Raw genomic sequence first — 14,939 nt, 5'->3', positions numbered from 1 at the left:
TAGTTACCTTGAACGTTTCCAAGAATGGACTCAACTGATCGCACGACATCAGGGAACTCGTCGAGGAACCGTACCAGGCAACGTGAGCCTGCGGTCCGGATGACGTGCCGTCTTCTTTACAAGAAACTGTGATACTGAGAACCTGTAACGACGTAAACATGATATTTACTTCGCATACAGGTAGAGAAGTATATTACATGCCAATGATTTCTTGCGTACTTTTCCAGGCCACCAAGGGAACCCATGAATCTTCCCCCACACAACATCACCGACGTCCATTCTTCTGCCATTAGCGGTGAGGCAATGTTCGACAGGGGTCGCAGCTAGGCGCATCATCAATGGATGAGAAGGCGGTGGAAAATCTGGCGCTGTTTCACCGGCATCTACCTCAGGCTCCTGTTCGCTCAACTCGTCGCTACTGGCTCCAGGACTCTTGCAACCGGACGAGGCGTTGCTCACGGGGTAATCACATCTGGCATAAGCGTTTGTGTTCAATCTCTTCAGAGATATCGATAATTTCTGCTTCAGGCACTGCTCCTTTATGGCCGTGTACGATTCGCTGCCCGGCAATACGTTCCAGTTTTGCTGATTCTCCGTGCTAACGGACTCCGGGCAAGGCTGCTGATGCTGCTGGTTTTTGTGTTTCCGGTCCTCCTTGTGTTTCTTTTTATGCTTCACTTTATGCTTGCGGCGATGATACGATAAAGAATCGAACGTGGGATTGTACCTGTAATAAAATTACGACAATTAAAAACAGATGACAAAAATATCGTTATAAATTGGATATCGAATAAACAATTCACCGTGGAGATCCATTGCAAGGCGATCTAGCTGGAGAAACACCACCGAGCATCTTTCTCCTCGCTTCTTTCTTAGCTTTCTTTAACGCTCGTTTCGCCGCTTTAGCACTAGCATCCTTCACGCCTTGTTTCTGAGGATCCACCTGTTCCTGTCCATCCTCCTCGCCATCCTCGCGATAAACATAATCGTTATCAAAGGTTCTCGGCAATTCTAACGGATCCCTTTCCGTCTCTGTTTGCACGTCTTCAGCCTCGTCGGTCTCCTGCTCGTACTCTGGATCTTGTATCTTCGAGGGTATCTTCAGTACGGTACCTTCGCCCTGAGCACCGAAGGAGATCTTAATCACCGGTGTGGTTCTGGCCGTTCTCGTCGGGTCCTCGAACACGGTCTCGTCCCAGAGATCCTCCATCGATCCAACGGATCGTTTCTTCCTCGGCACTCGGCCGGCTCTTGGCCTCATTGTCGAGTCCGCTGCCGCCAACGTTTTCTTCTCCTCTTCCTCCGGCACCTTAGCGCTTTCCACCGACGAACTACTGAGTCTCCTTGGCGTAGCACAGTACGCCATCGATGGATTACTGTCGCAGTCCGTCGACTCGATACGCTCCTCCGTTGGCTCGATCGCGTTCGCCGATGAATCTCCCTCGTCGGCACGGTTGTTCCAATACGACTGACCGATCTTTACTTTGTCTATGATATTGAGATAGAGAAGAAATAAAATATATGGAACTTTGGTATCTTTAAAAGGTCTTAGATTCTAAGTGCGCAAGATTCTTCTCCGACGAATATAACTAACCAGTTCCCTGCATAGCGTTGCTTATCTCATTTGGTTGGAGTCTCGAGATCTTTGGGATGAGAGACGGTCCAAGCTTCGATGAATCGGGGCTCAGATCGCTGGACGACGAGGACTTGCTGATGTTTTCAGACTGACACTCGGAGAACAGCACTCTTGAAGTTTTTTGAGGCTGCTGACCGCAACGACGATCGCTTCTTCTGGTAGAACCATGAGCCGTGACCTAATGGAATCGAGACGTTGAATGTTTCCTTTATTCGTTTCGCTTGAATTTCTTACAATATTTCACTTTTGAACAATTAAACGATGCATTTATAAATTTCATTATTACAACTTAATATCTTAACATGTGTTTTATAATTGACTTGGCTCTAAGCTATTTACAAAGTGTGATTCATTTTTATCACTGAACATGGATAAATATAAAATAATCTGAATGCAACACGAACTTTTTTATTTTTTCCAACAACATCACCGTTTGATATTATTTTCAAATATATACAAAATAATATTTCCAGACCAAAAAAAACAAAATTTTCAATTTTAATACATTCAGTGTTTTCTACAAATACATTTCAATTAATGATGTTATTCGACACTTTCTGTTTTTGCTTCAAAAAAAAAAAATCCAATTATTTTCTGCAAAGACGACCTGGAAAACTTCAGAATTCTATTCTAAAATAAACTCGAGAAAGAAAAGAAAGAGATAATACCTGTTGTTGCTGCGACTGCTGCTGTTCCGGCTGCACCTCCTCGTGTTTCCGTTTTCTACTGACGTCGACGTTTTCGCTGTTCTCGTTGCAGATCGATCTGCATTTGCTGCACAACACCTGACGTGGCCTGAGCCTGACCGTTGGTCGCGCATTCTTGTACCTGGCCGGTGGATTGATGTTCCTACGAAGATCAACTTTCGTAGTGGCGAGCGAACTCTTTCTCTCTTGAAAATAACTGAAACGGGCAGCGATCGTTGCCAATTTGTCGCCATCGGGATCGGGCACCGGTTCCGGGGGTTGCACGCCGCAAGGCAGACCTCTGAAATTGAAAAAAAATTATCAATTACTTAAAAATCCTAATGGAAAACTGAAAATTGAATTATTAATAATTTTCTTCTCTTGGAAGTTTCACGTCTGAAGTTCTACTTAATTCCATCTGAAAATTTAATACTCCATTCAGGAAGCAATCTCAACTTTTTTCCCTGATGAAAATTCAACTAATCACTTGCGCATCAAAAAATGATTAAAACTTTCTGAAAATAAACGAAGTTTTATAAAAGAAAGCGAAATTCTCAGAGATGCATATTTTTTCATCATCCTAAGTGAGCATACCCTCTTAAACCATGGAAAGTGTATTTTTCTTCCTTTACACACCGCGATTGGGAAAGGAAAAAATTGTAAGCGATGACGTACTTTCCTGAAAATTATCCTTTATTACGATGGGGAAGGCTGTACGAGAGTTTAATGAAATGTAAGAAGGGAAATGATATCGATCCAGGTAGATCGAATCGCGGTAAAATAATGAAGACCTTTCGTAACGAAAGTGCTATTATCATAATTACCTCGCAAACTATATAGCCGAGGACGAAACACGTAAAGCAACAATACAAGTCACTGTGTTCGAGACTATGATTTCGTGACTAACCGAAGCTCCGGCAGGTTAAAAAAAAATAAATGAAAAGCGAGAAAACGTGTCGTGTTTCCTTGCATCCAAGATGAATATTTTTCTGTCTTTCTGTTTCTCGATTAAGTTCGCCTGCTTTTGAAGAACAGTACGGAGAGGAGGAAATCAGTGAAGTGCAGAGTCACGCCAGACTCGTTGGAAATAAATTGAAAGCAAAATGGAAAGAAAAGAGGGAGATGATACTGGATTCCAAGATAAGGAAAATGTTATTTCTCAGAGAAATTTTGTAATGTAGGTAAATTTCTATTGCATGCTTGCTGTTTTGCGTTGGGTTAACAAGAACTCAGCTCCGTCGAGGGTTCGAATCAGACAATTAGGGCAGTAGAACAACTAGGAGGTCACGAGAGTCGGTCGACCCTCTATTAAGAAATTAACAACTTCTTTCTTTAATGAAAATCTGAATACCAGAAAAGAAAATTTGGAAAATTTAATTAAAGGAAAACAATTATTTTAAATAATATTGCTATGGTACTAATAATGTAAAATACCAAATGGAAAGTTTGAAATTAAAAATTGGAAAATTAACTATTCCTATTCTTATTAATTACCGTCGCGTTCAACGTGTTAACAGTGAAAGGGTTAATGTTACAATTACTTCTCAATGAAATATTAATTAATGTTTCTTCATGGCGATTGTTACGAGTAACATCCTGTATTGAATACTTTATCCACTTGATCCAAGTGAGATGATGTTACTTATGGGATCACCTGATATATTTCAACCATGCCTGTATTGATTCGCGAGGGGCGGACAATGAGCGACAGCCTGACGATGTGTATCCATTAATATTTTCCTGTTCTCGATAGCTGACAGATCTCAAAATTCGGCCGTGTCTGGCAACAGACATCTGGATGAATGTACATCGATGACAACCGAAAAAAAAGAACCCACGGATCTTCCAGACTCGTTGCAAGCAGGAACCTCCTCTTTTTTCCCTCGTTTCACCATACGTTATCGTATGTGGCTCTTTTTGGTCGACCATGCTTCACTGCCGTCTCTGGGATTATTTTTGCGCGCATTGGTTTATTATTCTGTTTTTCTTTTTCTTTCAGTTCGTAGAGAAAGAGTTGTTTCACGAGGAGCTGCGAGGAAGAGATTCTATACGAACGAATCTCGAGGCTGCAACTTTTAGAAAAAGAATTTTTTTTTAGAATGTGTATTTTATGTGAAGAAATATTACGCAGTTTGTCGAATAAAATTTGGAGCCTTTTTGGAGTTCATTAAAAATTCATGAGCTTTAATATCTTCAAATTAATATTCAAGGTGGACGAGGTAATTAGGTCAGATTGTATCCTGGTAGTTTAATTAAAAACAGAAAAATAAATGATACCTTTCGTAAGTGCAGTGACGCACTTGGTAGATGCAAATGCACCTCGGCCCAACTGCACTTAGAAAGAAAAAGCTGTAATTTGTAGGGAGTGTGGTTGGATAGGGTGATATTGAATAGTGAAATCTATTTTACTCCACTTTCGGCGGACATCGGCACGCAACGGTTGTTCGCAGAATGATGTAACACGCTAATCCATTATGGGAGCACGTCTGATAAGGAAATTGTGATTCTGAGAGAGGGTTTCCCAGCAAAAACGACAGCTGTGATATTTAACTTTCGCGTGTCAATTGGCCTTTCACGTTCGTTAACCGCGTATTTTTCAAGCTTTTCCTTAGTACTTCGTTTCAAAGTTAACGACACAAAGAATCGCTTATCCAAATTACCAATACCTGGACAAACATCAAGGCAGCTGTTTCTTGACCATTTTTTTTTTTTTTTTTCAACCATGTACCTCTGTGTGCGCCACGACCACGTTTGTCCTCTGTACAGCAATAGCAAAAGCACAGCTTTCGTGCAGCTACCGGTTATATCCGAGGGTATAAACGGCTGCTGTCCAGACAGAACAAAGAGGGTGTTATCGTGGTTGTCTGTGAGAACGACACCAACTGCGAAGCAGAACGGTACACAGAGGTATCGCAGAGAGACGAGGTACAAAGTAGATAGCCACGTAAGCGTCGCCATGGATCGTTAAATTGAAATCTGTTAGAGCAACCTCGTGCAACGCTTGGGGTTCAACGAACGAGTTTTATTTCCTTCGTGGTTTCTCTGTTCAAGCTTTACACATGAAAAGTATGCCATTTTCTAGCCCCCCTCGGCGATCATAGGCTCTCTTACAAAACGTCGCGAGCTCGTTTCTCGAAAAACTTTCGTTCCACTCGATCTACGTGAAAGGATAAGTCGAAAGTACCCTCGTGATTTCATGACATAAAAGTATCGCTAAATGGCACTTACGGTACATCGATTCAAAGCTTAAAGTTTAAAGATTAAATATTTTTAATGTATATTAGTTAGTTTTTTGTTAGAACAAAATATTAATTTTTCAATTTCCAAGGGGGAATCAATCAAGGGAGAATCAGCAGATTTTAAGCTTTAAATTGATATACAATAAGTGCCATTTTGTAATAATTTTCTGTCATGAAATTGCGATAGACTTTCTACGTTTCAAAAATATCTATTCATAAACATTTTTCTCTCTACCTTTGATACTATTCGAGGCTCGAATATCAACTGAAAGGTGATGTTTCATAAAAAGAAACCGAATTAATTCGGATCACGTCAACCATCTTCAACCCCCGCAGTTTCTCATCCCGTTAATCTCAACCGACATTTCAGAACACTGGGAATAGTTAAAAAAAGAAGAAGAAAATTGCGTCAACTTAATTTTCGTGCCTTCGTAAATTCCCATTCGCCTCTCCGTGTCCAAAATTAGCACCTTATCCTTGCTGGTTTACACAGGTATCCCAGCTACCTATGTTTCGAGGAACACCTGGTATCGATCTAAACTGTCCAACTTTCACGAACGCCCTTCGATTTTCCATCTGAAAATTACTTCCCACCGATCCTTCAATTACTCGGGGCAGATTTTTCAAAAATTCGATATCCTTCCTTCGTACGATACTTCTTCCATCGGCCTCGCAATTTTCAACTTTCCTTAGTTTCACCAATTTCAATTACTCGGGACAGATTTTTCAAAAATTCGATATCCTTGCTTCGTACGATATTTCTTCCATCGGCCTCGCAATTTTCAACTTTCCTTAGTTTCACCAATTTCAATTACTCGGGACAGATTTTTCAAAAATTCGATATCCTTGCTTCGTACGATATTTCTTCCATCGGCCTCGCAATTTTCAACTTTCCTTAGTTTCACCAATTTCAATTACTCGGGACAGATTTTTCAAAAATTCGATATCCTTGCTTCGTACGATATTTCTTCCATCGGCCTCGCAATTTTCAACTTTTCTTAGTTTCATCAATTTCCCGCTGTATATTCCGTAAGCAACAGTTATTGGCAAGGGAGAAACGCGACCTGTAACGTCGGCGAACTTCGAGGAACTTTCGAACGGAGAAAAGTTTTAACAACAGACTGAAATAGGGATGATATCGTATCGAAACAATTTCTCGAGAACTGATCATCGTTCGCGAAAGCAGATTCAAACGAACGATGCAAATTGCTGAGGTAATTCCTTCTTCGAACAAGGGGAAAGGCAGGAAGACATCTTCGGTGTTCGTTCAAATGATGGGAATGAGTCACCTTACGAACGGGAAGGGTTAAAAAAATGGATATTTTTCACGGGACACCGTGTATATACGACACGCCTAAGGCGTTAAAACGTTCCAGCACAGCCTTGGCTCGAATACGTACGTTTCTAGCCCGTATATTTGCCGCGGTCACGAAATTTATTTCATCCATTTGCCACGTCGCCCATTGACGAGGCGGGCAACGAAACCGCAAGCGTATTCGTGCTGTTTTACACCCCATAAAAATTCATGGATTCGTTAATCCTCGACGTGACAGACTTCAAATGCGTCTGGACACATGGGATCCGAAATGGGATCTCGAAAAAAAAACCAGCATCTACGCGAGGCTGGATTAGAATGAAAATTTGAATTTCCTTTTTCTTTTTTTTTTCCTGGACAATTGTAATGGGAACGAAGGTGGCGGTGTTGTAGCCAAACGATGGGGCGCCAAAGGAATAGTATTTATAGGATCTAAATCGAATCAGGCCAACGTTGAATCGGAGCTGTTTAAATATAATACCACGAGAAAGCGAGCACGTTCTTTTTCACGATGCTTCGATCACGGTTAATTTTGTCCCTTTGTTGGAAAGAACCGTGAAAATTGCTTCCAGGTACTTGAACGATTTCAGTGAACTCACCGTTTTGTACGAACAAGGATGAAAAGTAAAGATTTTCTTTCGATTTCGTGAAGTGATCTGTAAAAATGTTGAAGTTCCAAACTCTTCTTTCTGAACACCCGGTATAATGGTCAGGACCATACAGGAAGTAGGATGACTAATCAAATACCGTTTCTTCCCAGATACATGGATCACACAAACGGATTCCGAAATTTTATGAAATAATCTGTAAAAATACTGAAGATAATATAGGAGATGATTTTTTTAAAACATCCCATATTCCATGAAAATATGTATATTTTTAATACACAGGCTATGAGAAGAAAATTCGTAGAAATACTATGATACAAGTCCGAATGAAAAGAATAATTTCTTGGAATTTTAGGAAATTTTTCTTTTTAACCACCCGGTATAGTGAATAGAGCCATGTAACACACAAGTTACGTCCGGCTGCCAGTGACAATACTGTATATTGCTTTTCCCTGGCGGGTCGCTGGGACGGACGATTTCTACGGCGATTTGCAAGAGGAGTCATTAGGACCACCATCAATCAAGCACCGAAATGGAGGTACTAGGATCTACGGGAACCATGATATAATTTTCTACCACGCGAAGCTACTCCACCCTTTTCACAACCGTAGAAAGAATTTTACCTTTCTCTAGATATAATAAAAAATTATATTGAAATAAGAATTTATTTGCTCTTCTCAATAATTAATGTCTGAAAATTTTAAATACTCTAATGGAGGATTCTCTTAGAGATTGGTAGATTGGTAAACATTTTTCATATCAAAAGTATATTATATAAAATATTATATTATTGATTAATAATGTAAGTAAAAAAGCACTCTTATAATATTATGTAGGATTTAACATAAAAAAGTACTTTACGATTCAATGGAATGCAAATGATAATACAATATCTTACGACCACGGATTAAGATACAGACACACGTGTACGATAAAAACTTGTTGCAATTTTTCATTATTATTTATGCCGCTCGATGTTTACGAGACACGAAGGAAACCACGAAAATAATATAAATAACGCGACGAGGGACATTAATTCAGATATATTGCATAATAATGTTATTTTAACATAGATTTAAACGCAATTCGTTTAGCTTTTTCAGGTCATCTATATTTCCTCTTTTCTTTTATTAGTATTTAAGTTTTTACGAGATAAGGATCAGATAATCGTTGCGTAATTCGACGCGAAACGAATCCTACTTTCATTTATTGCTGCCACCTAGACCAGCCTCTGCCAAGTATCTTGATTTATGAATTTATTATGGGACAAGCAGGGAGAGCCGATTATTATGCAAATGAATAGAATAAAGGGGCAAAGTAAGGTATTATTAACGACTGATTCGATTCTCTGTCGTTACAAATGCCTAGACGATGCTAAAAATACGACATTGCAAAAATAAATCTTTGGGAACTGTACAACAACTAATTCTTCAGACTCTTTTTTTAAGCGATCGCTTTTGGTTTTCTGATTCAGCAACGAAAGACTGAAATCACCAGAGGCTCTTTTATTAGTCATCAAGTAGTGATGATTGAGTATAGTCAGCCTTAAGATTACTGATAGCTAAGTATAGTCACCCTCAAAATACAACTAGCTATTAATAATTGGCTAATCTTGTCTGAATTGATACACAATACATTTTTGGAAGCAGTTAACTACAATTACCTATTCTAAAAATTAGTATAGTAAATAATTAATGATGATTAATTATACAAGAGGCTTCTAACAGCTGACTACACTTTCACCTTCTAATACACAATATACAATCAACACTAAATGGCTGTAACTATTGTTAGCATAGAACAATTAACGATGAGTAATTACAATGAGCAATTAGTGATCACAGTCATCTTCCATAAGAACGAAGTTAAAGAACTCTATTTTCTTTCATTAAGCACGACATGAAATTTCATGACGATCAATGACTGTGTTATCTCGAATCACGATTAAAGATGATACAAGAGAATGCTCTATCGAGGCTGGATGCAACTAGAAGACAAAACAGAAGAATCCGTGCCGCGCACCTCGTTCGTTATAATGTAATTAACCGTCGTTTCACTTTCACTGGCAACTTCGAGCCCTGTTGAAGCAACTTTGTGAACCAACGGAAAGCCAAGGGAACTCGGGGCTAATTAAGAGCTCATTCCTCTTTTTCTTTCGATTCGAGTTATTCGGTAGATCGTGCCCGCGAAACTTACACGTCATTCAGCCTCGTTAATTCGAGCACAATGCCATCTAAATATCGCTCGCTAATAGTTGCTTTGATACTTTCATCCCTCAAGGTTTCATCCCGAAACTGTTTAGACAAATATTGTGAAAGAAGTAGAGCGAAGCAATATTTTCTGTGCTTGCACTTATTGCGCACGTGTTTTCTCCGGAAACGGAAATTATCATGAAAATTTATGAGTACTGTACTGTGACCCGATCATTATTTACCACCATCGTCGCTTCTGATCGTCGTTTCTTTCGTACTAGATTCGAATACATTACTGTTGCAATTATTTTACAGAAAGAAAATGAAAAAAAAAGAAACTCTATATTTCTCTAACAGACACTCCCAATATCATATTAATGTTCCAAGACGAGCATTATGTTAATGTCCTCGATCCCTTCCTTCATTTCCATCCTTAAATACACGCCAGGTAACGTCGAGGAAAAAGAAGAAGACGAAGGGACAAAGAAAAGGAAGAATTTTCTTCCACGAGACAGAAAGAAGAATACGCGTCTACTGTTGCGAATGACAAACGGTATGCAGCTACCTTTGGGAAATAAAATTTTCCATTTCCCATTTTCATCGTGAGAGCAAGTTTGCGCGAGTTTAGTTGCTACGAAACAACGAAATCGACGTTCTACGCGGAGAAGAACCGACCAGATCATTTCAAAACTTCCCCTCGAGTACATCAGACCCGCGACATATTGATCGATGCCTCGAATTTGCCCAGCTACAGCTACGATTCGATGCGGGTATTAAATGTTAATGGCTATAGTACAGTCCTATAAACGTGCCTCCAACTCCACGTTTCGCGCATCGAGAGAAAAAAAAAACCAGAGATATTTTGGTAATTTTTGCATTGTATTGAAATGCAACCCACCGAGAATCTATAATGATTAGAAAGCAATCGATCAAAATTATTATTTTCCTCGGCCAACAGATAATGGTGAGACGATAAGATTTACCGATGCGACGTAATTTAGAATGACTGACGCAAAGCTTTCAGCACGATAAACAAGTAGAAACATTCTTCGCGAAAAAAAAAATTCGAAATTGAAACGTCACCCGATGCTACGATGTAAATGGTTAAAAAGAAATTGCATTACACAACGCGCGTCGCGTCTGTATTTGCAATCATGGCATAATTAATGACGTTTTCTTGAATTACTTTGCGTTAATCAATCGTTTGTGGCAGGATCGAAGGTAACGACGGACTTAAAAAAAGCAAGTTAATGGCTTTCATAAAAACTTTATCCCCTACCCTCCTTATTTCGTACTTAATATCCCGATCTTTTCAAATGGTATGATCATCTAACAGGGTTCAATTTTACACTGCATTATGCAGTAATTAAGAAAAATCTGTACGAGATGATCAAACGGTAGCTGAATTAATCGCGGATGAAAATTCTTGGAAGCTCGAAATAATCATTACCATAGCAACGGAAGATAATTTTAAGTTTTTCTAGAATCGAGTGTCGGTTTCCGCATTCGCGAAGCATTACGAGTACTATCAGATTCCAGTAGAAATCTCGCATTGTCAATCAAGACGCATCCTAATGCTGTTTATCCACGATAGAATCGCGATCCCATTGACGAGGATGAATTTCGCGGCGTATCTGAAATTTCGTGACAGGATGCGTCAAGGGACACTACGGTATTATTAGCCACCCGATGATATGCTTACGTAATGGAAAAGATCGTCGGAACGCGAGCAGCGTGGTTCCTTTTTATTATGGCCAGCACCAGGGAGCCGGTTAATACGTAGGTGCACGGCCATCGATCACACGAGTTGGTTGAAAAAAATACAAATTTGCTCGCCCAGTGACGAAAAGTCTAATGGGTTCTTCAGGAACAAAGTACCGTCTGCGTCCTACACGGTGACGACGCACCTTATGCGTCATATGTAATGCAATGTACGACGCACCCTATGCGTCATATGTAATGCAATGTACGACGCACCTGATGCGTCGTATGTAATACAATGTACGACGCACCTGATGCGTCCTACTCCACCTACCCCAATGCAACAGACGACGCACCTGATGCGTCCTATCCCATCAAAAGGCTGTATAGTCTGTCTGCGTTATAATGTTATGCAAAAAGTTCTAATTTTTTGGGATCTGGTTTCGACAGGGTTAGAATGAAACGTCACAAGGACAAGTCGAAGGGACAGGCCGAAATTCGTAAGTAGGGTAGAGGTGAGAGGAGAAGACGAACGACAAAGAGGGGAAGAGACTGGTGTTCGGATCGATTGAAAATTGTATTAATATTCGTCCCCTCTTCTTCGACGTTCTTCCTTCGGAGTACCGAAAATTATTCTACGAAGCAGAGATCGCTCGTTAAGTTGTATTCTTCGTCGTTCATGATGCCACGTTGCGCGATGAAGAAAACGAGATTATTGCTTGGCTCCTTATCACTTCGCCATATGTTGCAACGTAAGCGTCGTGTTAATGCAACTAAACAGAGGAAGAGACTTTGATCGAAATCTACTTTGTCGCGAATATCGGATGAAAATGTGGTCATTTGAGATTGAGATCAAGATCGTTTATTGGAGTTTGAAATTTTTTAGTGCTTATTTAGCCGATGCAATAGGCGACGCACCTTATTTATCCAATAAATGAAAACTTCGCGAATCAATGAATAAATTTATGAATACTGATGGATGTTATTTATTAATAGTAAAACTGTTTTTAACAGCTCTGTAGGAAACACTTTTTCACCATGATAAAGTGAAATCAGCGATGACTGTACGAATTAGGTAGTGTTCGCTGTGCGAGTAGTATGAATCATTATGTCGAAGCCTGCTTCAAATTTGCAGGTAATTATGTACTCCTATCTCACGCGAGAAATTAATAATTTTAATATGATGCGAGACAGTTGTTCGAGAAAGTAGCAAAAAATTTAAGGGAAAGAGTTGTTTGTTCAAGATGAAAAGCTTGATATTCTCTAATTCTCCACGACGTTAAAGTTGCATTTATGAATAAATCGTCTAGTGCTCCTTTTAAAATAATTAAGAAGATAAGTCTGGGTCTGATAGCTTACGTTTTGAGATTCATGATATATTTGATTACCCTGAGAACAATGGTTTAGAAATTCCTTCAAGTCCTTCTATGCATAGTTTAACAATTGAAGAAACGTGACCTCCTTGCATGCACTATAATTTGCAAATTTAAACATGTGAAAGTTTATTTCGTCTATGATTGCTGTTGCTGATTGTAATCTTCTTGATAATAAAAGAGTAAGTATATAATAAAATAAGAAATAATCCTGAACTGGAATATTCTTAAATTCACGTTTAAATGCTAAAAGATCCCATTTTCATCTTAATAAAATGATACTACCATAAAATGTGTAGTTATAAACTATCTGATAATGAAGACATAAAAGTTTATGAATCCATGATAAAATGGCAGAGGAACAGGGAAAAGGAAATTCCATTTAAAATCCAACTGAAATTGGATGTGTTAATAGGTCATAATTAATATTTTAAAAATATGAAAATATACCTCTCTAATAATTAAAATATAAAATCAGAAGGTAGAAGTTTGTAAGTCTAGGCTGAAATTTCAAATAAGGGAGGAACAACCCTCCGTGATTCCATTAAACTAAAATCATATTCTTCGACATTTCTGTGGGGGTCTGCGGTCCTTGCGTGACAAAATGACCGCCGTATCCGTCGCGGGTTAATATTAATCAACGGTAAAAGTACAAGGTCGGAATGGAAGCTATTCAAATCCGCTTGTACTACTGAAAACAAAACAAAGGAGACAAATAAATGGAATGTTAATAAACGATGCCATGATGCATTCAGGAGCGTAAAACTCTCCCCAACGGGAGTTTGCCGGGTGTAAATCGCAAGACACGAGTCATCGTAAAACTACTTCCGTTTGCAGAACAAAAGCCGCTTTACGAGAAGACTTACGACATGCAAAGCACGTAACCGCCAACGGCCAAAGACTATCCAGCCCCGGTTCAAGGAAGAATCTTGAAAATTATGAAAACATATTTTTCTCCCTTCCGAGCCGTCGGTCCTGCGATTCTATTCTAACGAGGTGATCCTCGTTTCGCCCGTGTCCACCGGAAGTATTAACGTTTTACGAGTTAAATCACGGTCCTTCGCAACGCGTCTAGCTCGAGGGACGAGTGGAGTTACCACCATGGTAGGAATAATAATATGTTACACGGGAAGAGGAAGATGACTCAACGAATAAAGAGATCACAGTCATTATTAAATTCATGAAATCTCGAGGACACTTTTTCCGTTGCACGTGAAAACTGTCAGCCGAATAGCGACGGGTTCAACGGGTAAGTTTCCAATGCGGTCCGTCGCTAGCCGTCGGCTAGAAATGTAGACAGCCTTAATCACGATAGCTCCAATTCGAAATTCGTCAATGATACTGTCTCCTATCCGTTGTCTTCTTATCGAACACGTTTCCACGCACACTGACATATGCTGACGATAAAATACAGTATACATGTGCACGCACAACAAACAATCGGACCGGAACATTGACTGTGAACAACGGCATGACATGCTTGCTAGGAACTTCCTTCGACCGACGATCGGTCAAAACAAATTCGTGTCGGATCAGGACGATTAATAAGGGTGAGATTCGGCCGGACGAACAAAAGCACAGGAAGAAGAAGAAGAAGGAAGAAAGAGAGAAGAAGAGTCGAAGAAAAGATCTCGTAGCATGCACGCTTACCTTTTGGTGGCGTCGAGCAACGCGCCCTGGAAGCACTTGGCACCGTGAACGAAGGACACGACAACGATGTCCGGTAGCGCGGACTCGACGGTCACGAGGATCTTGTCGCCCCTGGCGAGCGTGAGTGCGGACAGGGCCACCGTGTCCGCCGCCATCTTGGCTCGTTAGAATTATTGCTCCTCGCCGTGTCGAGGCCCGTCGTCTCTCTCTCAGCGGATGACGTGAGGAGCGGCTGGGGCTGCCTCACTCTCCTCCGTGTGTACGGAGGCCATGGGCTCTCTGAGGCATACAAGGGGTGGGGGAGACAGGAGGGCAGCCTCTGCCTGTTTTCCTTGCTCGCTTACTCGCTCGTTCGCTCGCTTGCTTTCCTAGCAGCCACCACCGCCAGCCGCGCCGCATTTCACGTTCGTGCACAGCTGGGCGCTCGTGCAATACTGCGCATGCGTCGCAGACTTCTCCCACTCCTTCCTCCTTAGGACTGTACTTGGGCGTCGGGGAACCCTGGATCTTCTTCTTTATGTTCTTGTTTCGAAGTTATT

The 14,939-nt window shown here is 40.4% G+C and overlaps 1 protein-coding gene across 1 annotated transcript in view; it reads right to left on the bottom strand.

Moving 5' to 3' along the window:
• Nucleotides 1–14,939, bottom strand: part of LOC114872116 — a 20,753-nt gene extending 5,814 nt beyond the window's left edge. Inside the window, exons 1-6 of the mRNA XM_029178933.2 lie at nt 14,401–14,939; nt 2,305–2,623; nt 1,595–1,814; nt 804–1,488; nt 220–727; nt 8–142 (exon numbers count right to left, since the gene is read on the bottom strand). Of these exons, the coding sequence (XP_029034766.1) occupies nt 8–142; nt 220–727; nt 804–1,488; nt 1,595–1,814; nt 2,305–2,623; nt 14,401–14,555 (2,022 nt within the window). The 5' untranslated portion in view covers nt 14,556–14,939. The remainder of the gene's footprint in view (nt 1–7; nt 143–219; nt 728–803; nt 1,489–1,594; nt 1,815–2,304; nt 2,624–14,400) is intronic.

This window comes from Osmia bicornis, chromosome 9 (genome assembly GCF_907164935.1).
Source record: "Osmia bicornis bicornis chromosome 9, iOsmBic2.1, whole genome shotgun sequence".
Taxonomy (NCBI): Eukaryota; Metazoa; Arthropoda; class Insecta; order Hymenoptera; family Megachilidae; genus Osmia; species Osmia bicornis.
The sequence above is the reverse complement of the archived record's forward strand: the minus strand, read 5'-3'. Positions and strand labels throughout refer to the sequence as shown.